The 22,919-nt window shown below is 28.6% G+C and overlaps 2 protein-coding genes across 2 annotated transcripts; both read right to left on the reverse strand.

Moving 5' to 3' along the window:
* Positions 1–3,544: 3,544 nt before the first annotated feature.
* On the reverse strand, positions 3,545–14,354 carry LOC18032122 (two-component response regulator ARR22). The gene is made up of 3 exons (XM_006420265.2): positions 14,274–14,354; positions 4,192–4,470; positions 3,545–3,721 (listed from the first exon to the last, which is right to left on the reverse strand). The coding sequence occupies exons 1-3, from the start codon at positions 14,352–14,354 to the stop codon at positions 3,545–3,547; spliced, it is 537 nt and encodes a 178-aa protein (XP_006420328.2).
* Positions 14,355–18,137: 3,783 nt separating this feature from the next.
* LOC18032118 (two-component response regulator ARR22) lies at positions 18,138–18,748 on the reverse strand. Its single transcript, XM_006420266.1, has 2 exons — positions 18,488–18,748; positions 18,138–18,314 (listed from the first exon to the last, which is right to left on the reverse strand). Exons 1-2 carry the CDS (start codon positions 18,746–18,748, stop codon positions 18,138–18,140), a joined length of 438 nt encoding a protein of 145 aa, XP_006420329.1.
* Positions 18,749–22,919: the final 4,171 nt, after the last annotated feature.

Genomic DNA, 22,919 nt, shown 5'->3' on the forward strand with positions numbered 1-22,919 from the left:
ATAACGTGAGTTTTATTTAGGGCATTATTTGGAGCCTAAGGTTTTCACTAAAGGGAGATATATAAGGCTTATTTTCTCTAAAGAAAAAAGAGAAGCCACTTTATACAGATCAGAGAATAAGATTTTTCTCTCCATTGTTGAGAGAAAAATTTTATCGTGCTAGTTGCTTTGGTAGTGATAAAGGCGCCCACACGTCAAGTGCAGATCGAACCTGAGTCATAACCTGGAAGATCATTGGAGACTGTTCCTGATCTAACAAGCGTGGTGGTGACGGATCGTGATCTAACAGGAGCGGTGGTGGCGGATCGTGATCTAGGAGCCTAAAACACTTCAGCGGAAAAAGCCAACTCGGATTTTCAAGGTACGATTTCTAGAATACAAATTCTTATATATTATATGAGAGCGATCTTCAAAAGGTTTTATAAAAATTTAAAAACTTAATTTTTCCCCAACAATATTAACATCTAATTATATAAGAATTAATAAATCAATTAAGAATTTCAAGTTTGAATAAATCAATACATGTAATTATAATCAATTAAAATATTGCAAATAGAACTTTATGTTTGAAAAGTACTTAATTACCAAGCTTAAATAAATTAAACAATTAAAATTTATTCATCTTTTTAAATTATAAAAATATTAGTTGTCAAGAGTTTCAATAATAAACTAAATTCTAACTTAGTAAAAAAATATTTGTGCGCCATTATTTCTTTGCCAGACACTTTGACTCACTTTAAAAAATCATATCAAAATACTCAAATTTTGTTTTCTAACTTATCCTCTTAGTTAATGTAACTAATAAATAAAATCTCAACATTCACATAAATTTTTTATGAAATTGTTAATAGTTTTTATTATATATCTTTTTAGTATTTTTAATACTAGTGACAATGCTATATTATATTGACATACTTTTTTAAATTTTAAATTTAAAAATAAATTAAAGTAGTAATAACATTTTAGACCCCTAATATTTTCATTCTATTCAATAAGTATATAATTTAATCATTTTATAAAATAAGCCACTAATAAAAAAATATAATTGAATTAGGGATATATTTAAAAATAAAGTAAAAACTCTATTGTTTTATGAAATTTGATGAAAATATAAAAGCAGCTGAATTAGGGACTTATATAAAAATAAAGTAAAAACTCTATTCTTATATAAAATTAATCTAAAGACAAGGGGTTTAAATGATTTTTTTCTAGACTAGACCGGACTGCAGCCTGGTCTAGCCCAGTTGTAGGTCCGCCACTGGTAGTGTATGTGCCGATGATGATGATGATTATTATTATTATTAATCATAAAAAGTAGAATAATTAAATATTAATTGTAATAATCTTTGAATGATAATAATTATAATATAAAATAATAAGTATGGATTTATTGAGGATTTTTTAGTAATTAAAAATGATCTAACTTATTTTAATTTTAATTCTTATAATTAAAATAAATAATTTATTTTGATTTTAATTTTTTATTTTATTTCAATTTCTTCCAATTATTGATTAGTAAATGCACCATTAGTTATTTCTAATTATTGATAATTTTAGAAGGTTTTTTCGCTTTGCGTGTTCCATCACCATCAAAGCTACGGCTAAATCGTGGTTACCCTTATTTGCAAAATGCTCATCCAATCGTGTTTATGGATGGCAATGGGGTGGGGGTGGAGGTGAGGAGGCCTACCCCATTCCCCACCCCGTTAGAAATTTTTGCCTCCATTCCTTAATAAATTTAGTGGGGCGGGGATGAAGAATCTCCATGTGGGGAATGATTTTCTCATCCCCACTCCATTTCCTATTTATCTATTTTATAATATGTATAAATATATTATTTTAGTAAGTTAAAAATTAGAGACTTAAAATAAAATCATCATCATATTATAAAGCATTTATTTTTTTTAAAAAAAATATTTAAAAGTTTGAAATAATATCTTAAAATGATATTAAAAGTAAAAAATATTTAAGGAGCGTAACATCTTAAAAGATAAAAGAAAATATGACAATGTTTCAGAAAATATGACAATGTTTCAGAGTTGAAAAATATTATAGGATTTTCTTTCATTCATATCTTGTTTATATGGCATAAAAATTAAAAAAAAATTATTAATTGACATTATAATTGATAAAATAAAAATTATTAAATAAGAATTAAAAACATATTTATATATAATGGGGATTGGGGTGGGGTGGGGTGGGGTGGGGAGTACAAAACCAAACCCCACCCCATTAAGAATTTGGAGATTATTTTCCTCCCACTCTCCACCCCATTCCCTAAAAATTATTCAAAATTTTTTTCATTTAGGGTAGGGCTCCATAGGACCCCAAACCCGGGGAGGATTTTGCCATCCCTAATCCCTAATCGCGTTTACCTTTTTCTTTTCTTTTTTTTTTTTAAGGAAGACCATTCTATATATAGCTTTAGACAGTAGGAAAATCCAATTAACAAAACAAAATGCTCATTTTCTAATTCTGTACGTAGGTAAAAAATTACTGGTTCAGTACTGCATCAGATGAAAGTGCTTGGATGTGTAGCGATTTGTTGAATGCTTGAATGAGCCTGGCAATGGTTTTTCAGAGGATGATGCATGCATGCATGCATCCATACATACATACATACATACACACACATATGTCGGACCATGTGTTTGACTATCTTCCGTAATGTTCTTTGATTCCCTTTTAGAGTGAAAAAAAAAAATTCTGAATTTTTTATACGTACATTTCGATTTATTATGATTTGTGTCGAATATTATCAATCTCTTACATATCAATTTTCACTTTTAGGTCAAGTTAGCTGTTTTTCTAATATGATATCTGAGTTAAGGACTCAAGTTCGTTGATCAATTGATTTCTCTACCATGATTAACTACTAAAATGAAGAGATAGGTGATGTGGATTTTGATTTTTGAAAGCATTTCTTAAAATTAATTGTAAGTATCTTGTGAGATGGCTTTTAATATAAGCATCAGTTCAAATTAGCTTTATTTATTTCAATCAAACATTACTGGAAGCATTTCCGACTAGTATATCGAATCCACTAATTATGCATTAACAAGGAATATAGAGCATTTGAATCCACCAAAAAGATGTATAAAGATGAGTATTAAGACTACTCGCAACATCTACATAGCCTAAAGAAAGGCTTTATTCTTTATATTGTAAAGGTTAAAGCTTACATAGACTCTTAAAGGGACAAACTATTAAACTAAAATAGACTCTAACCAAACACAAACTTTGACTCTTAACAAATGCATATTTGCAGTTGTTTTAAACAGAAAACAAATTAAAGAGACCCATTAGGCAAACCTAAAATAACTCTTTATTCTTGACTAGCCAAAGCTTCTTTCAGCTAACTCTTATTTAAACAAAGAAGACAAACCTAAGGTAGCCATATCATGTTGGGGAAAAAAAAAAGAAAAAGAAAAGCACCAATCCATTGACCTAAATGATCAAGAAAATCATAAAGATATAATATGAAGTTCATTAACCCTTGAGACAATGAGACATAATGTCATTCCTTCAACGATTTTGATGGTGATCAATTGTTCTTCATGAGATCCTCCATGAGAGGAAGGATCTTGCACACATTGAGCGGTTTTGTGTGGCACAAATCAAGACCAGCCTGCATAAAAGCTTCCTTCTCAGTCTCTGAATTGAGTGAAGTGACCCCCACAATCTTGGTTTCAATACCCATGCTTCGTATCTCCCTAGTTGCCTGCTTTTAAAAAAAAAAAATCGCTAGATTTCACCATATTCCCTCTTAATGAGCTCGAACACATACAATAGTGCGTGTATATACTATATAAATAAACACAGTAATTGCTTTGGACATTGTTTTGTATTGAGGTGCTGTACTTTTTAAATCACAATTATTGTAAAAATAAATTATAATTAAGAATTAAAAGTCGATATTATGTACTAAATATGACTTTTTAATAATAATTTTGAGCAAAATAATAAAGATATTATAGGTTTATAGTTATACAAGTGTTGTATCGAATCAACTTAACTCTCAAGGTACTGTAGTTAGTGTTTACCAAATATTTTATTGCTAGACTTTTTAGTATAATTATCCAACCTTAATACTAACCAGAGTCTTAATATGTAGCAATCGAGAATTATAAATGATTATATCTTTTAAGTTAAATATTCCATTTTAGAAAAAATTAATTATTCTATAAATACCTCAATTCCATTCATGACAGGCATTTCCTTGTCAATGAATACAATATCAAATTTTGCCCCAGCACGGAATAGATCAACAGCTTCTTTTCCATTTTCAGCTACTTCAACTTTGAACCCAAGGGACTTCAAAGCCATTGAGTGGATTGTACGGATGAAAGGATCATCATCAACCACGAGCGCATGAAAATGCAAATTTTTGGCTAAGGGATTTCCCATGGTCTTTGCTTTCTTTGAGCTGGATTCACCTTCTCCAAGCATCATTTTGGCAGTTGAATTTTCCTGCATTTATGAAAATTAAATAAACTGATTGTAGAGTTTTGTTTATGATTAGTGCAAATTAGCAATCTTTTCGGGAAGTTAATTCATCAGTAATGTTCTCATACATTACTTAATGGGAAAATGTTAAAGTAAAAGAGTATGTGAAATTGAAAACTGTTCTAATATTAAGTTGATCACAATAGAAGCGGTTCAAATAACGAATTTAAAGCAAAAAAACATCTATCTTTTAAGTACTATAACTACTCTTTATAAATGATTATTCTAACACTAATTAAAATCATTGAGTTTGTGATCTCTAATGAAAATGAAAATGTTAAGGAACCTGTATTTGGCAAGTAAAAACTTCCCTAAATTGATGCTAAAATAATAATAATTGTAGCATGAAAACCTACAAAAATGCTTAAATGAATCAAACAATAAGATACAACTACTGATTAAGCTAGTTTGAAGTACCTTATAGAGTGCTTAAGAAATAAGACATAAACAATGATTGTTTCCGCAGCTACTTATGGTTTATATAAGCAAGAAAAAGTGTTGACATCCTTATCTTGCTTTCACTAAAGTAGGATGTGTTTAGGATTTTCAATTTTTAGTAGATATCATGCTTATTATTTTGCCAAAAACTAACAATTTACATTATTGTGAAAATATAGTGCAATCTACTAAACTAGATTTCGTATTCTGTAAAATTTAATTTGAGAGATGAAAAAAAAAATTACTTAAAAAGGTGTCATATTTTTCTAAAAGATCTGACAATACCGTTAAAACTATCTTATCATCAGATACACAATTAAGACTGTCAGATAGGATATCTATATTTATACATAATTTATCCATCAGATTTAATCATATTCATGATAGAGTTACTTGCAATTAATGTTATTGTACGTACCGCTCATAGTTTATCGAATTGTAAAACCACGTTTATTTCTTTTCTTTTTTTTCTCTATTGTTTATAAAAATAATTACCTCAAATAGTTTCCTTTATTGGATTTCTTACTCAATAACATTAAAGAAAAATCTAGTGCTCTTGCAGTATCACACAAATGAAAAAATAAAATGAACAAAAATAGAGCAAATGAGGACTAAGATTCTTCTTAAACTTGGACGTTGAAAGTATATAATTATGGGGTTCAAAAGGGTTATTTCCACCCAGCCCCCAAATGTTTTGACATTTTCTATTGTGCCCCCAAAATGTTAACAATTTTTACCCCACACCAAATCTGTGAATTTGACTGTTATTTTTAACGGAACTATTTGAAATTTAATTCCACCTTACCCCCAAATGTTTTAATATTTTTCACTGCGCCCCCAAATGTTTCAACAATTTCTACCCCGCACCTAAATTCATTAATTTGATTGTTTATTCTAATGGTCAAAAGCGAAATTTGGAAGTTCATGCCCTATATATTATTTAATGATGATAAATTAAATTTATTTGATAAGTTAATTGATGGGATTATTATTTAATTACCTTTAATTAAAATTTTTAATGTAAATATCAATTATTGTATTAGCTTTTTATGTCATTTAATTCTTCTCTAATTCAAGATAAGAAGTATTTTCACTATTTTGGACATTTAATTAAATTTCAAATAGTTCCGTTAAAAATAACAGTCAAATTCATAGATTTGGGTGTGGAGTAAAATTGTTAGAACATTTTGGGGGCACAATAGCAAATGTCAAAACATTTGGGGGCTGGGTGGAAATAACCCTTTTGAACCCCATAATTATATACTTTCAACGTCCAAGTTTAAGAAGAATCTTAGTCCTCATTTGCTCTATTTTTGTTCATTTTATTTTTTCATTTGTGTGATACTGCAAGAGCACTAGATTTTTCTTTAATGTTATTGAGTAAGAAATCCAATAAAGGAAACTATTTGAGGTAATTATTTTTATAAACAATAGAGAAAAAAAAGAAAAGAAATAAACGTGGTTTTACAATTCGATAAACTATGAGCGGTACGTACAATAACATTAATTGCAAGTAACTCTATCATGAATATGATTAAATCTGATGGATAAATTATGTATAAATATAGATATCCTATCTGACAGTCTTAATTGTGTATCTGATGATAAGATAGTTTTAACGGTATTGTCAGATCTTTTAGAAAAATATGACACCTTTTTAAGTAATTTTTTTTTTTCATCTCTCAAATTAAATTTTACAGAATACGAAATCCAATTTAGTAGATTACAATATATTTCCACAATAATGTAAATTGTTAGTTTTTGGCAAAATAATAAGCATAATATCTACTAAAAATTGACAATCCTAAACACATCCTACTTTAGTGAAAGCAAGATAAGGATGTTAACACCTTTTCTTGCTTATAAAACCATAAGTAGTTGTGGAAATAAACATTGTTTATGTCTTATTTCTTAAGACTCTATAAGGTACTTCAAACTAACTTAATCAGTAGTTGTATCTTATTGTTTGATTCATTTAAGTATTTTTGTAGGTTTTCATGCTACAATTATTATTATTTTAGCATCAATTTAGGGAAATTTTTACTTGCCAAATACAGGTTCCTTAACATTTTCATTTTTATTAGAGATCACAAACTCAATGATTTTAATTATAGTGTTAAAATAATCATTTATAAAGAGTAGTTATAGTACTTAAAAGATAGATGTTTTTTTGCTTTAAATTCGTTATTTGAACCGCTTCTATTGTGATCAACTTAATGTTAGGAAAGTTTTCAATTTCAGTTACTCTTTTACTTTAACATTTTCCCATTAAGTAATGCAGGAGAACATTACTGATGAATTAACTTGCTGAAAAGATTGCTAATTTGCACTAATCATAGATAAAACTCTACAATTAGTCTATTTAATTTTCATATATGAAGGAAAATTCAACTGCCAAAATGATGCTTGGAGAAGGTGAATCCAGCTCAAAGAAAGCAAAGACCATGGGAAATCCCTTAGCCAAAAATTTGCTTTTTCATGTACTCGTGGTTGATGATGATCCTTTCATCCGTACAATCCACTCAATGGCTTTGAAGTCCCTCGGGTTCAAAGTTGAATTAACCTGGTTCAGAATGTAAAAACAATGGCTTGTCCTTTGAAATGCTTTTAAAAATATACGAAAAATCAATAAGTAATTCAGTAAATTTGTTCTTTACAGACACATATATATACAAAACACATATACAAAGATGATGGTGATAAATTTCAAGTAATTGAAATTACTGTTAGATTTCAAGTAAATGTAATTTTACATTTGTTCATTCTTTATTATTTTGTGATATAACAAATATATTTTTTCCCGACTAATATACTATTGTTAGCTTGCTCATGGACATTCAATAAATAATATATAAGATTTTACCTTTATCCAATTCGCTAGAGTGTCCGTAACATAAATTACATGGGGCAGTTTTCGTAATATTAAATTTTAGGTGGGGTTATTTTAACTCATCAAATACTCTCTGCACCCCATTTTAATAAATATTTTTATTACATAAATGTCTTTAAGTTACAACACTATTATAACCCAACATTATAAATTTTAACGTGTTTCTCTTTCTAACATTTTTAAGTTTACATGCTTTTGTCTCTTTTTTCTTTGTCTATAATTGTTTTTCAACTTAATGTTAGGTTTTAAATTTTTGGTACTCATTCTTACATTTAGCAAAATTTCTCTTAATTTAAGCTTTCTTTCAACTAATTAGCTCCGTTTCTTAGTTTTTAGGGAGAGTGTCAATTTTTCCCCTTACTAAAATCAATATAAACTACTTATTCTCCTATTATTTTCATACAACTATTAAACCACTGGCAATATAATTTTACAGTATTACCTTTATTTTTAAATACGCTTTCATTCTATTTATTATAAATTAAATAGATCATATAAATGGAAAAAAAATTAAATACTAAAAATAAGAAGTATTGTTTTGATGTGATTAAAAAATTAATAATTTTTATTCACGTTAAAACATCTATTTCTTGTTTTTAATACTTATTTTTTTTAACTTTAGTTTCTTTTGGTATGATTTAGTTAATTTATAATAAACATGCGTGAAAGTGTATTTGAAAATAAGAGTAATACTGTAAAATTATATTGTCAAGCAGGTCTTTGGCTATTACAAAGATAGTAGGAGACATGTGGTATATATTGACTTCAGTAGGGGAGAAATTGACAATCTCCTTAGTTTTTATTAAGTATAATACATATGATGCAATGCATTTTATGAAACTTCAACAATTAAGATTCCATAACCCAAAAAAAAAATTAATTAATTTGAAAAAAGTATTTTCAGAAAGATAAAAAATTACAAATTTATTTTGAGTTTTATCGGTACTAAGATTTATAAGACTTATTGTCATTGACATAAACTAAACAACAATGCAAATGACTTCACAAAAAAAAAATGGAGTATTAAATGGGAAAGAGTTTTATTTAGGGAATAAAAAGAAAAAAAAAATCCACTGCAACAAGTCAATAATGGAGGATTTGATTTTAAGACCATTACAGAAGACAAAATAGAAATTAGTACTAGAATTGCTAATAATTATAAAAATGATATGGGTATATTGGGTATATTAGTGGGTTTATACAATAAAAGATAAATTTTAAAATTTTTCATAATGAATTTATTAAGTACATGAGTTTATTGAGAGTTATGGTGGGTTCAAATAACCTATCCTAATTAAATCTTGTTCAAAGTATAAGTTAAGGTGCAAGTAATTCCACCCAAATAAATTTTTGATCCAATCGCCCCAGTTAACATTTTGTATTATATGCATTGTTTGCATTAAACATATATACAAGTAAAAATAATTCGCTTTAAAAAAAAAAGAAAAAAGAAGAAGAAGTACCTTTAAAAGTTAATTAAGTTGAAGTTTGGAGATAAATTGTTGGTTATGTGTACTTGTTTTCATTATAAGTTATTAAGTGTTTAAATCCTTACAAAGTATAAAGAAGATGCATGTAAACGCTTGCATAATTTTGATGTAATCAATGCAAAATTGATGACATAATTACCAATTTACTTTCATTTGCAAACCACAGATAGGAATTATAATGAAATGATGCGGCATATAATCATTTATTTATATTGTAAAATTAATGTTATTAGTGATAATATAAAAAAAAGTTATGACTACTTTGGAGCTGCTCTAAGATAGAATACGAATTACGGCCACACACGTAAAGTGATAAATAATAAAAAAATCCATTATAACTTTGATCATATAATTATAAAATAATATTTTACCTTAAAACGATTTCAACATAATCAGACCCTATAAAAAATTAATTATTATGATAATTACTAAGTTGCTACGCAACATACAAAATATAAGAGTCGTGCTAGCGTCAATCAGCCTTTGGAAGCGATCGACGCGGTTGCTACTTTAAAGGGGGACACGTGACTCTTTTTTTCCTTTTTAACCCATACAATTTGTGATTAAAAAAGCCCTTATTCTTTATGCTTAGTTACTATATTACCATTTCTTTCAGTTTTCTCAAGAAATATCATTTATTTAAGAGTTTAAATTGACATATTAGTTAACATGACAGTAACACCCTTACATAAATATTTCTTATCAAAAAAAGAAACATTAATGCTCCAATATTTCTTTTCTACTTCTTAGTTAACCTCTCTCTTTTATTGTGATACCTACAAATAACTTGATTTTTTTGTGAAGTTTATAGGTTCTCTTAATTACATTAATATGGTAGATTTAGCTCATTTTGAATTTAAGTTTTGATTTAAATATTCAAACGGCTTCGTATGATTGATTTAAGAGATTCAAATAAAAATTTTCATTATAAATATTAATTTTTTTGTCAAGTAATTTAGTGACTTATAACAAAAAGTAATTTTTATTTGTATAATTTTTTAATAAATTTAATGCAGTAATGACTCCATATTTTTATTCATAAACCTCTTTTGTTTTGTGGTTAATTGTTTGTCTCTGGAAATAAGTTAGTCAAATATATAAAGGGTGATTACATTACAAATAATCCATACAAATGGCAAAAATTGAAACTAAAATAAAAGCGTTTAATCAACCACAAAAAGCAAGAAGCAGCGACTTCGACAATTGCTCCAAAGGCGACTGACTGACGCTAGCAATGCTCGAAATATAATTTTATATCAGTTCTATAAGAATATTATTATTCGGAAACGAAATTACTTATTGTTTAATGCAATGAAAATAAGTCCATTAATTGCAAATACCGCAGTGAATATAATTTCATCTCGATAGTTCTTGAAGTAAAAATGAAACTAATCGCTGGCCAATTCCGCTCATTTTTCCTCTTTGACTGAAAATAAATGTCGCATAAATTAATTAATGAGAATTAAACTTGCACGGCAACAATAATTTTTTAATATGCACCACCATGTTTTCATTTACCATAATTGGATGGTAGTAATTTCACATTAGATATTAAAGAAATTTTCCATTGGGAATATTTAATTTTCTCCAATATTTCAATAATATTGCTTATTATAAATGCTAGAAAAAATAAATAAAACAAGATACTTCTATTGACTTCTCCAACATATCATGCATATCAAAATTATTGAAATATATTTGTGTAAAATCACATGCAAAATATGCTTTGAAATATAAGTGTGCAACTCAAGACGGGGTGAATTGAGATTCTAAAAATTATTTGATTCTAAAACAAATTATCATGCAAATCTAAAATGAAATTAATGAAATAATAATTAAATCAATTACAACATAAAAAGATAAGGAAAGAGAGATTCAAACACGAAGATGTTTACGTGGTTCAGCCAACCTCGCCTACGTCCACACCTCCAAGCTTTCCGGGCTTGAGGATTTCACTAAACAAGCCTCCAAGAGTTCAAATGTTTACACTTGACTTCTAAGGTGTCAATGAACCTTTACAACAAAAGATTTTCCCCAATCTCTTAACCCAAGTGTATCCCAACACTTACAATCACTCAAAGTAAAAGATTAAAAATTATTTTTCTCTCACATAATATTTAAGATTACACATCAATGCCCAATGTGTGAATAGATAAAGCAAGAATGTGTTTTAAAGCTCTATGAAGATTGTATTATCGAATATAAGCACAATGATCGTGTTGTGATCAATCTTGTTTGAATTTGAATGAGCTTATTTATAGTTAGAGCTGAAAAACTAGCCGTTACAGACTGTCTGCCCGAAAACGGTTCGTCGTTAGCCATTAACGATTAACCATTTAGTCTGGTCAAAAGTTACCGTTGGGCCAAATTTCAAATAAACGGTTTGCCGTTTAAGCTTACCCGTTAACTGTTAAATTTCAAAGACCTGCAAAATAAACTTCAGTTATTAGTTCATACTAAACAGTTAAAGATTTATACGAAATAACCTTTCTGAAATTTATCAGTTAGCTGTTTGTAATTAACGGTTCGCCGTTTGTTTCCAGTAATCTGCAAAACAAGTTAGCCTTATCCGTTTCAGTTAAACTTTTGCCGTTTGTTTCCAGGTACAATCTTTCATTCTGAATTTTATCGGTTAACCGTTTCAATAAATGGTTCATGGTTTAATTCCAGTGGTCTTCCCAGCTTTTTGTATTTTCCGTTTTTCTTAACCGGCTAAAGCTTAAGCAATTTGATACTCTCTGGTTTTAATCGGTTAACCGTTTAAAAGAAAAACGGTTCACCATTTATTTTCAGAATCACAGTTTAAGCCAGATTTTGCAGAGAATCATTTTCCAATTTGAAATTTAACAGTGATCTAACTTTTATGAATATAATTGAAATGATTATAAGGCTTTCGTTTATTAAGGAATAGCTCCAACATTTTAATTAAAAACCATTTAAAGTTTGTTATCATCAAAATCAATATTATTAACATATTCATGTTAACATGCTTATTTTCCACTTAAGTGGGCTTATAAATTAAGATAAATGCTCTTTTAGTTATTATATTCTAATTTTAAGTGTTTATTTAATCTAAATATTTTTAAAAAAATCTCAAAATACCTCAATCTTAAATATGTTATATTACTAATAATTATTTATTAACAAATTGACCAATAAATATCAATCTAAAATAACGAGTATTTTTTGTGCCGTTACAACAATCTTATTAATCATTATTTGAAGTAGTGTTTAACACTAATCAACTTTAAGAAATGTTTAATCTTCAAAAGGAAACAAAAATTAATGACTTGAAGATCGCTAATTAACTAGCAGTATATATCGTAAACATTAAGTAGCGTTGTTTCGGTTATGAACTTATGGTCCGTTACTAAAATTAAAGTAGTACAAGTTAATCACACTGCCTCGGGTTTTAGAAGTACTTATGTCACATGTACTAATGTTAAGTTGGCATTAATTAGAAGTGACACAAATAACGAATTCCGGCAACTTGCAGCAGAAAACCTAAAATTTATTCTGCTAATTAACTAATGACTTGCTAAAACTATCCGAGAGAAAAATTATTAATTGAACACATTTTAAATAAATACTTGCTGTTATCTGCTATGGAGTGTTTAAACACTTGCGGATACATTCAGTACACCCGAGAATGATAGAGGATACGAATAATATCCAACTCTTAAACAAGAGAATTGGCTACACTTCTATCCATCAAACACCTAATTAAAAATATGTGTCGGTGTCACATTATATTTTCCTGGTCAAAATTAAAAAGAAAACTGAAATTATTATTTTCAGAACAGACAACAATTCTCATATGTTAGAGATGAAACCATGAAGCAGTTTCACTAAACATTATATGAAATAATTTCATTTCCTACTTACAATATACTTTTTCCCTGTATGGGGCTTAATTGACAGTCCAAACTCTTAAGAATCTTCACTAGAAGTCAACAATAATATGATCCAATCAGTTGGTAGCATGAACAACCTCTAAACCAATTTCCTAGTTGAAAACTTGAAATAGTAACTAAATGGGTCTCTCGATTATACTCTATGATATAGTAGTAGTATGCACGATAAAAATAAATAAATAAGTGGCTACTGGAATTTCAAAGCCATATTCTCTATACAATACTGAGGCATGAATTAAAATTAGACAACTACATATTTAATACTAGTTTGCAATATTGAAACCAAATTTACAATTACAAGATTGAAAAAGTCGAGGGCAAAAGTAGAAGGCAAACACTCAGTATAGGCTATTGAGATTGCTGTAAACAATGACATACAGACGAGTGGGGCATAAAGGCCACCGTTGATTGAGAATGACATGCTTGAGTGGGATATTGAGACCTTATGCAGATTAGGAATCCTTATTATCTTATGATTAGTTTTCTTACTAAGTAAAGTTTATTACTTTGTTTCCTTTTTAGTTTAATTTTTTTTAATTTATGGTTTAGAATAATTATTACTAATATAAATGGTCTTCCTTTATAGGTTTTTAAGACAAAGTTCAATAATATTCTCAGTTTCCAAAACTTTATGTGAGTTTTTTAATTTAGTTAATTCTCGACATTTTACAAAATCAACGAGTCTTAACTCTGGTATTCTCTTGAATTAACATAAATTTAAATAACTCTTTTATTCCAATATTTTCAAGAATATTGAATATTTGAATGTTAAGCTTCCTCTGCATTAGTTTGGTATCAAAGCTGAAAGCCTGATTCTTAATTGTCCTCGACCACCTACCCTTTTGCTTTTTTTTTGTTTCCCTTTTTCAAAAAAATCAAGAACAAATAAATTTAAAAAACCCAAAAAAAAAAAAAAAAAAACCAGAAGCCATCATAGCAGGAGCCGTCTACAACTGCTGACGTTCTTTCCTATTGCCATTTTAACGACCAGTCACTGCCATCAAATTCAAAGGAAGCCAGCAACCAAAACCCAACCTGCATTCCATGCACCATTCCGCTGCTGAAATCATCGAAATCTGCCAAAATCCCTGCAACACAGCCGCCGACTTTCGCCATAGTTTAGCCAGCTCCACCACCATCAATCAACTCGACCTTTCTCACTATTCCTCATTGTCAACTGACGAACCAATTGCTGGAAATTGAAACCAACACCAAACCACCGCTGTTATCTCCAATTTCCGGCCAAAACACCATTTTTTTAGACACCACTGCCATCATACTTACCGACCATAAATCTTTCAGATCCACCCAACTAGTCGATTTCAGACAACTGTCACCGAAAACCTAAAATTTTGCTTAATTACTATTTTACCCATTAAATTTGTTTAATTTTCAGTTTACCCCCAGTTCTTTTAAGGCTTCCGTCTTTCTTACCATTTTCACTTAACTTTATCATATTGATATCATGCCTTTAAGAAAAGCCCATAGGCATTATGCCCTTGAGGTAGCAACTTACGACCAAGATGATGTTCCGATAAATGAATCTATGGCTAGCATGAAAGTCAGGATTGACATGTTAGCTGCACAAATGGCAGAGTTATTCGTCGATCGTCATTGTATACTAGAATGCGAAGATAAATCAAGTGAAAACTTTGCTAACCCATTCTCTATGTGTCGACATAGAATTGAGTCTACCGATCATTGAAGATGGAAATTTGGGTTGATTGACATTCCTAAATTTCAAAGAAATAGACAACCAGAAGAATTATTAGATTAGATTAATCCCATTGAGGAAGTTCTTGATAATAAACTAGTCTCACTTACTGCAACTCGGTTTCGCTGTAGGGCAGCAACTTGATGGCAAGAAACAAACTTACAAGTATGAGGTAAGGCAAAAAGAAGATTGACTCTTGAGAAAAGTTGAAGAAGCACTTGTGTGGATCATTCTTACCTCACAATTACGCCAAATTGTTATACTAATAGTTACATAATTTAGGCAAGATAATCAATCAGTAGATGATTACACCATATAATTCCATTGATTGGTAGTATGCAATCACTTAACAGAGACAAAAGAACAAAAAGTTTCTTACTACAGTGGAAGCCTACAATCACAGTTTCAGGACTAGTTGAATTTAGTTGATCCATTCTCAATCTTTGAGGCACATCAACAGACTTTACAATTGGAGAAATAATTTAATCAGGATAATAATGACTCAAAGTTTCGGGGTTCTCAAAGTGTTGTTCGTAATAATTCATGTCCAACTTGCTAAACTCACAATTTCACTCCTCCAAATAAAACAAAAAAAAAATCTAATGAAAGTGGTCAAAGTAGCAAGACCCAATCCTTGGGCTCAGGATTATATTATTTCAAGTATAAGAAAAATGGACACTGAATGACAGAGTATAAAAAGGGTGGAAAGTATAGTAAAGACTTATTCGTGGGCATCGGGAAAAGTGAAGAGCACCAACAGGAATAAATCGAAGAGTTTGCTAAAGAGCCAGCTTTTGATACTAGTGACAGTGCACAATCCATTAAAGAACATGGTGATAGCGGGCGAATGTTGATAGTAAATCGAGCATTCTTCACTTTTAAAAGACAAGACAAGGACAAGCGATTATAAGAATGTTATTTCAAAGAAAGCTATATCGAAACTAAACTTAAAGACGGAACCTCATGAAACTCTGTACAAGCTCATATGGCTGAAGAAAGGAAATCAAGTAATAGTATCTAAACATTGTTTAGTTTTGTTATCTATTAGATCAATTTACAAAAGCCAAGTTTGGTGTGATGTTGTGGCTATGGATATTTGTTATCTATTATTGGGTAGACCTTGGCTGATCGAAATTTAGTGCGCGATGGGAAAAGAAGCACCTACAGTTTTATGCTTGACAACACAAGGATTGTTCTTCTATCTACCAAGAAGCTCACTCTCAAACAAAACTTGGGTAATTATTTGTTAGGTAAGAAGCAATTTATATATGTTGTAGCAAATACTAAGATGGCCTATATTTTATTATGAAAGCAGAGCCGCGGTAATTCTAAGATACTGAAAATTGTGAAACTTATAATTGAGGAATTTCAAGATTTGTTCCCTGATGAGCTACCAAAAGGTTTACCGCCTTTTAGGATATACAACGCCAAATTGATTTAGTACCAGGTTCTACATGACCAGATTGATCTTATTATCTTATGAGCCCTATGGAGCATGAAGAATTAAGGCATCAAGTGGAAGAGTTACTGGGAAAGGCATTTATTTGTGAAAGTCTCAGTCTTATGCAGTCCCTGCTTTGTTGACTCTAAAGAAAGATGGTTCTTGGATAATGTGTGTGGACAGTCAAGTCATTAATAAAATTATAGTTTGGTATCACTTTCTAATCCCTCGATTAGATGATTTATTGGATCAGACCAATGGAGCAACTTTGTTTTTGTTTTACTTCATGGTTTAGGATAATTACTACTAATATAAATAACCCTCTCTTATGGCCTTTGGAGGCAGATTTAAGTTCAATAATATTCTCAGTTTCCAAAGCTTTGTGTGAGCTTTCGAGTTTAGTTAATTCTCAACATTTTGTAAAATCAATGAGTCTTAACGCCTTGGTTCACAGTATTCTCTTTAATCAACATGAATTTAGATAGTTCCTTTATTCCAGTATTTTCAAGAATCAACAAAATATTTGAATGTTAACTTTTATTGTATCAGTTGGTAGCATGAACAAAAATAATATAATCCGATCAGATGGTAACATGAACAACTTCTAAACCAATTTCCTGGTTGAAAACTTGAAATCCTAACTAAATGGTTCTCACTATTATACTTAATGATATAGGAGTATGCACGATAACAATAAATAAATAAAAGTATACTGGAATTTAAAAGCATATTCTGTATACAATACTAAGGCATGAATTAAAATTAGACAACCAGATAGTTATATATTAACTTAATACCAGTTTACAATATTGAAACTAAGTTTACAATGACAAGATTGAACAAGTCACCGGCAAAGTAGAAGGCAACCACTTAGTATAGGCTGTTGAGACTGCTGTAAACAATGACATGCAAAAGAATGGGACATCAAAGGTACCGTGGAGAATTGACATGCTCGAGTGGGATGTTGAGACCACAGTGGACAATATCATGCATTCCATAGATGTTTATCTCGTGGATAGCTGATGGCAAATTAGTGAATGGATTAGTTCATACATAATTTTCAAGGTAATACACCATCCACAGTCAGTGTAAACTGTATCTGTAATTGTCACCAATATTTCAATATTACCCAATATTTGTAAAAATAAACCGAATAAGAAGCTTTTATCGACTTTTCCAATATATGTTGCAAGTTAAAACTATTGAAATATATTCTCACGAGAGTTCAAATCACATGCAAAATATTGAAATATATTCTTCGTATTATACATTAACGAATAGCAATGAACATGTAGCTATCGAATCCACCAAAAAGATGTATATATATAAATATTAAAACTATACTTGCAACATTTATATATAGCCTAAAAAAGGCTTTATTCTTTATAACTTTATTAAGAAAAAGGTAAAGTTTACATAGACACTTAACAAGACACAAACTACAACAAACTCTTAACCAAAACTCAAACTTTAACTCTTAAGAAATGCAAATTTGCATTCGTTTTAAAACGAAAACAAATTAATGAGACCCATGAGACAAACCTAAAATATATGACTCTTTATTCTTGGGTAGCCAAATCTATATTCTGCTAACTCTTATTCAAACAAACAAGACAAAACTAAGATAGTTATATCATCTGAAAGGTGAAAAAAAAAAAAAAAGCACCAATCCATTGGCCTAAATGATTAAGAAAATTAACCCCCAGAGGCAATGAGATATAGTGCCATTTCTTCAATATGGTGATCAATTATTCTTCATGAGATCCTCCATGAGAGGGAGGATCTTGTCCACACTGAGTGGTTTTGTGTGGCACAAATCAAGACCAGCCTGCATAAAAGCTTCCCTCTCAGCCTCTGAGTTGAGTGAAGTGACCCCCACAATCTTGATTTTGATGCCCATGCTTCGTATCTCTCTGGTTGCCTGTCATATACAAATTAAAACAATAATAACAAGACTCCAATGCAATAGTTGTTTATTTATACTATATAGTAAACACGATAGTTACTTTAATATGTAGCAATAGAAAGCTATATATCTTTTAAATTAAAATATTTTAATTTTCTGAAATTCATTAATTGTATGCATATATATACCTCAATTCCATTCATGACCGGCATTTCCTTGTCAATGAATACAATGTCAAATTTTGCCCCAGAACGGAATAGATCAACAGCTTCTTTTCCATTTTCAGCTACTTCAACTTTGAACCCAAGCGACTTCAAGGCCATGGAGTGGATTGTGCGGATGAAACAATCGTCATCAACCACAAGGGCAAACAAACGCAAATTTTTGGCTGATGGATTTTCCATGATCTTTGCTTTCTTTGAGCTGGATTCACCTTCTCCAAGCATCATTTCGGCAGTTGAATTTTCCTATATAGATGAAAACTAAGTAAATTAATTGTAGAGTTTTGTTTACGATTAGTGAAAATTAACAATCTTTTCAGCAATTTAATTCATCAGTAATGTTCTCCTACATTACTTTAATGGGAAAAAAAGTTAGAGTAAAAGAGTAATTGAAATTGAAGATTGTATTAATACTAAGTTCATCACAATAGAAGTGGTACAAGTAACGAATTTTAAGCAAAAAAAGCATTTATCTTTTAAATACTATAACTCTTTATAGATGGTTATTTTGACATTATAAGTAAAATCACTGAGTTTGTGACCTCTAACGAAAATGAAAATGTTAAGGAACCTATTTTTGGCAAGTAAGAACTTCTCTATATTGATGCTAAAATGATGATAATTGTAGTATGAAAACCCATAGAAAATGCTCAAATGAATCAAATAATAAGAAACAACTACTGATTAAGTTAGTTTGAAATACCTTATAGAGTGCTTAAGAAATAAGACTTAGACAATGCTTATTTCCACAACTAGTTATGGTTTATATAAGCAAGAAAAGGTGTTAACATCCTTATCTTGCTTTCACTAAAGTAGGATGTATTTAGGATTTTCAATTTTTAGTAGATATTATGCTTATTAGTTTGCCAAAAATTAACAATTTACATTATTATGAAAATATATCGTAATCTACTAAACTAGATTCCGTATCCTGTAAAATTTAGTTTGAGAGATGGAAAAAAATTACTCGAAGGTGTTATACTTTTCGAGAAGATCTGACAATACCGTTAAAACTATCTTATTATCAGATACGCAATTAAAACTGTAAGATAGGATATCTATATTTATTCATCAGTTTTACTCATATTCATCACCGAGTTACTTGCAATTAATGTTATTGTACGCACCGCTCATAGTTTATCGAATGGTAAAACCATGTCTATTTCTTTTTTTTTTCTCTTATTGTTTATAAAAATAACTACCTCAAATAGTTCCCTTAACAAGATTTCTTACTCAACAACATTAAAAAAAATCTTGAGTGCTCCTAGAGCATTATATATATGGCAAGAAATAAATGGAAATAGAGCAATGTAGCACCTAAGATACTTTCTTAAACTTGAAAAATGGAAGGATGTAACTTTGGCGTTTAGAATATTAAAAAAAACTGCTTGTCCTTTGAAATGATTTTAAATATATACAAGAAATCAATAAATAAATGGAAAAAAGACGCCTATACCCACAAAATCTAGGGAAATGGTCACAAAGATCTCAAGTTTTTGAAAAGGGATATCAGAACCCCTTTTTGACCATAATACCTTTGAATATAATAATTAAAAAAATAAATTTAAAGTTTTTAATTAATACAAATTTAATATAAATAATATAATCTATCTAGTGGATTAATAGCATTAATTTTTTTAACATTTAAAATAATATTAAAATTTTAAGTAATTATATTTATTCTAATAATATATTTATATTTATTATAAAGAGTTTAAATAAACCTTTGGGTTAAATAAATTTTACAATTAACAAAATATCTACCTATTAATAATATAAAAGTATTTTTAAATATTAAATCACAATAACTAATAATCTTTGACATAAAAAATTTAAAGAAAAAGACGAATTAATGGGTCATTTACTTGATATTTTGTCTTGAGAAATAAAATATATTTTTATTATAAGAAAAAATATTTTAAATAACAAAGAGTATAAGAAAAATATCTTATAATTATTACTTTTGTTTTTCACACTGGCTAGAATCTATATTCCTTATTTTTTGTATTTTATTTTTATTTTACTTTATATATATTATTTATTTAATTAATAATAAATATAAATAAAAGTGTATTTCAAAATGAGGATAATAAAGTAAACTTATTATGTGAGGGGTTGTTGTTTATTATGAAAACAATAAAAGGTTAAATGACATATATTGATTTCAATAAAGAGAAACTGATAATTTTCCCTCATTTATATTACAAAATAATAAAGAATGAACAAAATCAAGAATGTAAAATTACATTGACCAAATTTTATTTCCTATACGTTAATACGTACTCCTCTCCACGTGCAAAACATAATTAGTGACCAAACATTAATTTTGATTTGACTACATTTTGCACCAATTGCAAATCTGAAATTACACAAATAATTAAAAGAAGCGTTCTATTGTAAACATTTTTATGGTGTCAAGTTACTTAGGTGAGAAAAATGGATGTAAATTACTTAAGTTGACTTTCTTTCCAAAGTTTGTATCAATTACACTCTCTTATCAAATTTTATAACCTATGCTTCGCTATTAAAATTTTGAAATCTGTCATCGTTATTTATGTATATATGTGTGTAAAGCACAAATTTACTAATTTATTTAGGAAAAAAGACACATACATCTTCAAAATTTGGAAAAATGATTATAAAACCCTCAAGTTTTCAATGAGAAATACTAAGACTCCCTTTTTATTTTGACTCCATAACCCAAAAAGGGTAAAAGCTCATTTAGTCCATGTATTTTAATATTAGTATCCATTTAATCCCTATATTTTAAAAAATATCTCGAAACATCTGCCGTTACTTTTTTATTTCTTTTGGCTTATTTTTACAATATTATCCTTTTATAATAATTTTTTTGTTTGAACATTAATAAAAAATAATAATTAAATTACCAATTTAACCCTAGAAAATAAAAAAATTATATTAATTTTTTTACAAGCACAATTTGCACACTTGGTAGTTTGCATACAATTTTTGACAATTTAATTTTTGACAATTAAAAATTAATATAATTTTTTTTATTTTTTGGGGTTAAATTGGTAATTTAATTATTATTTTTTATTAATGTTCAAACAAAAAAAAATTATTATAAAAGGGTAATATTGTAAAAGTAAGTCAAAAGAAATAAAAAGTAACGCTAGGGGTATCAATACTTTAACGGTAGAGATGTTTCGAGATATTTTTTAAAATATAGGGACTAAATGGATACTAATATTAAAATACATGAATTAAATGAGCTTTTACCCTTTTTGGGTTATGGAGTCAAAATAAAAAGGGAGTCTTAGTATTTCTCATTGAAAACTTGAGGGTTTTATGATCATTTTTCCAAATTTTGAAGATGTATGTGTCTTTTTTCCTAAATAAATTAATAAATTTGTGCTTTACACACATATATACATAAATAACGATAACAGATTTCAAAGTTTTAATAGCGAAGCATAGGTTATAAAATTTGATAAGAGAGTGTAATTGATACAAACTTTGGAAAGAAAGTCAACTTAAGTAATTTACATCCATTTTTCTCACCTAAGTAACTTGACACCATAAAAATGTTTACAATAGAACGCTTCTTTTAATTATTTGTGTAATTTCAGATTTGCAATTGGTGCAAAATGTAGTCAAATCAAAATTAATGTTTGGTCACTAATTATGTTTTGCACGTGGAGAGGAGTACGTATTAACGTATAGGAAATAAAATTTGGTCAATGTAATTTTACATTCTTGATTTTGTTCATTCTTTATTATTTTGTAATATAAATAAGGGAAAATTGTCAGTTTCTCTTTATTGAAATCAATATATGTCATTTAACCTTTTATTGTTTTCATAATAAACAACAACCCCTCACATAATAAGTTTACTGTATTATCCTCATTTTGAAATACACTTTTATTTATATTTATTATTAATTAAATAAATCATATATATAAAGTAAAATAAAAATAAAATACAAAAAATAAGGAATATAGATTCTAGCCAGTGTGAAAAACAAAAGTAATAATTATAAGATATTTTTCTTATACTCTTTGTTATTTAAAATATTTTTTCTTATAATAAAAATATATTTTATTTCTCAAGACAAAATATCAAGTAAATGACCCATTAATTCGTCTTTTTCTTTAAATTTTTTATGTCAAAGATTATTAGTTATTGTGAAATAGTAGAGAATAGGTGTTATATATCGATTTCAGTAGAAAATTTGACGATCTTCCTATAAACAATATATTTTTATTTCCTAACAAATACAAAATTGTTAGTGTGTTTATTAATGTTCAGTAATATGTAATATTTTATTTAGTTATAGTGTCTATGACGTAAATTACATCGAGGGTATTTTAGTAATATTAAATTTAACTAAATCATGTTTAAAGTGCAAATGGCCCCACTCAAATAAATTTTTGATAT

This window comes from Citrus clementina, unplaced genomic scaffold, assembly GCF_000493195.1.
Source record: "Citrus clementina cultivar Clemenules unplaced genomic scaffold, Citrus_clementina_v1.0 scaffold_9, whole genome shotgun sequence".
NCBI classification, from domain to species: domain Eukaryota; kingdom Viridiplantae; phylum Streptophyta; class Magnoliopsida; order Sapindales; family Rutaceae; genus Citrus; species Citrus x clementina.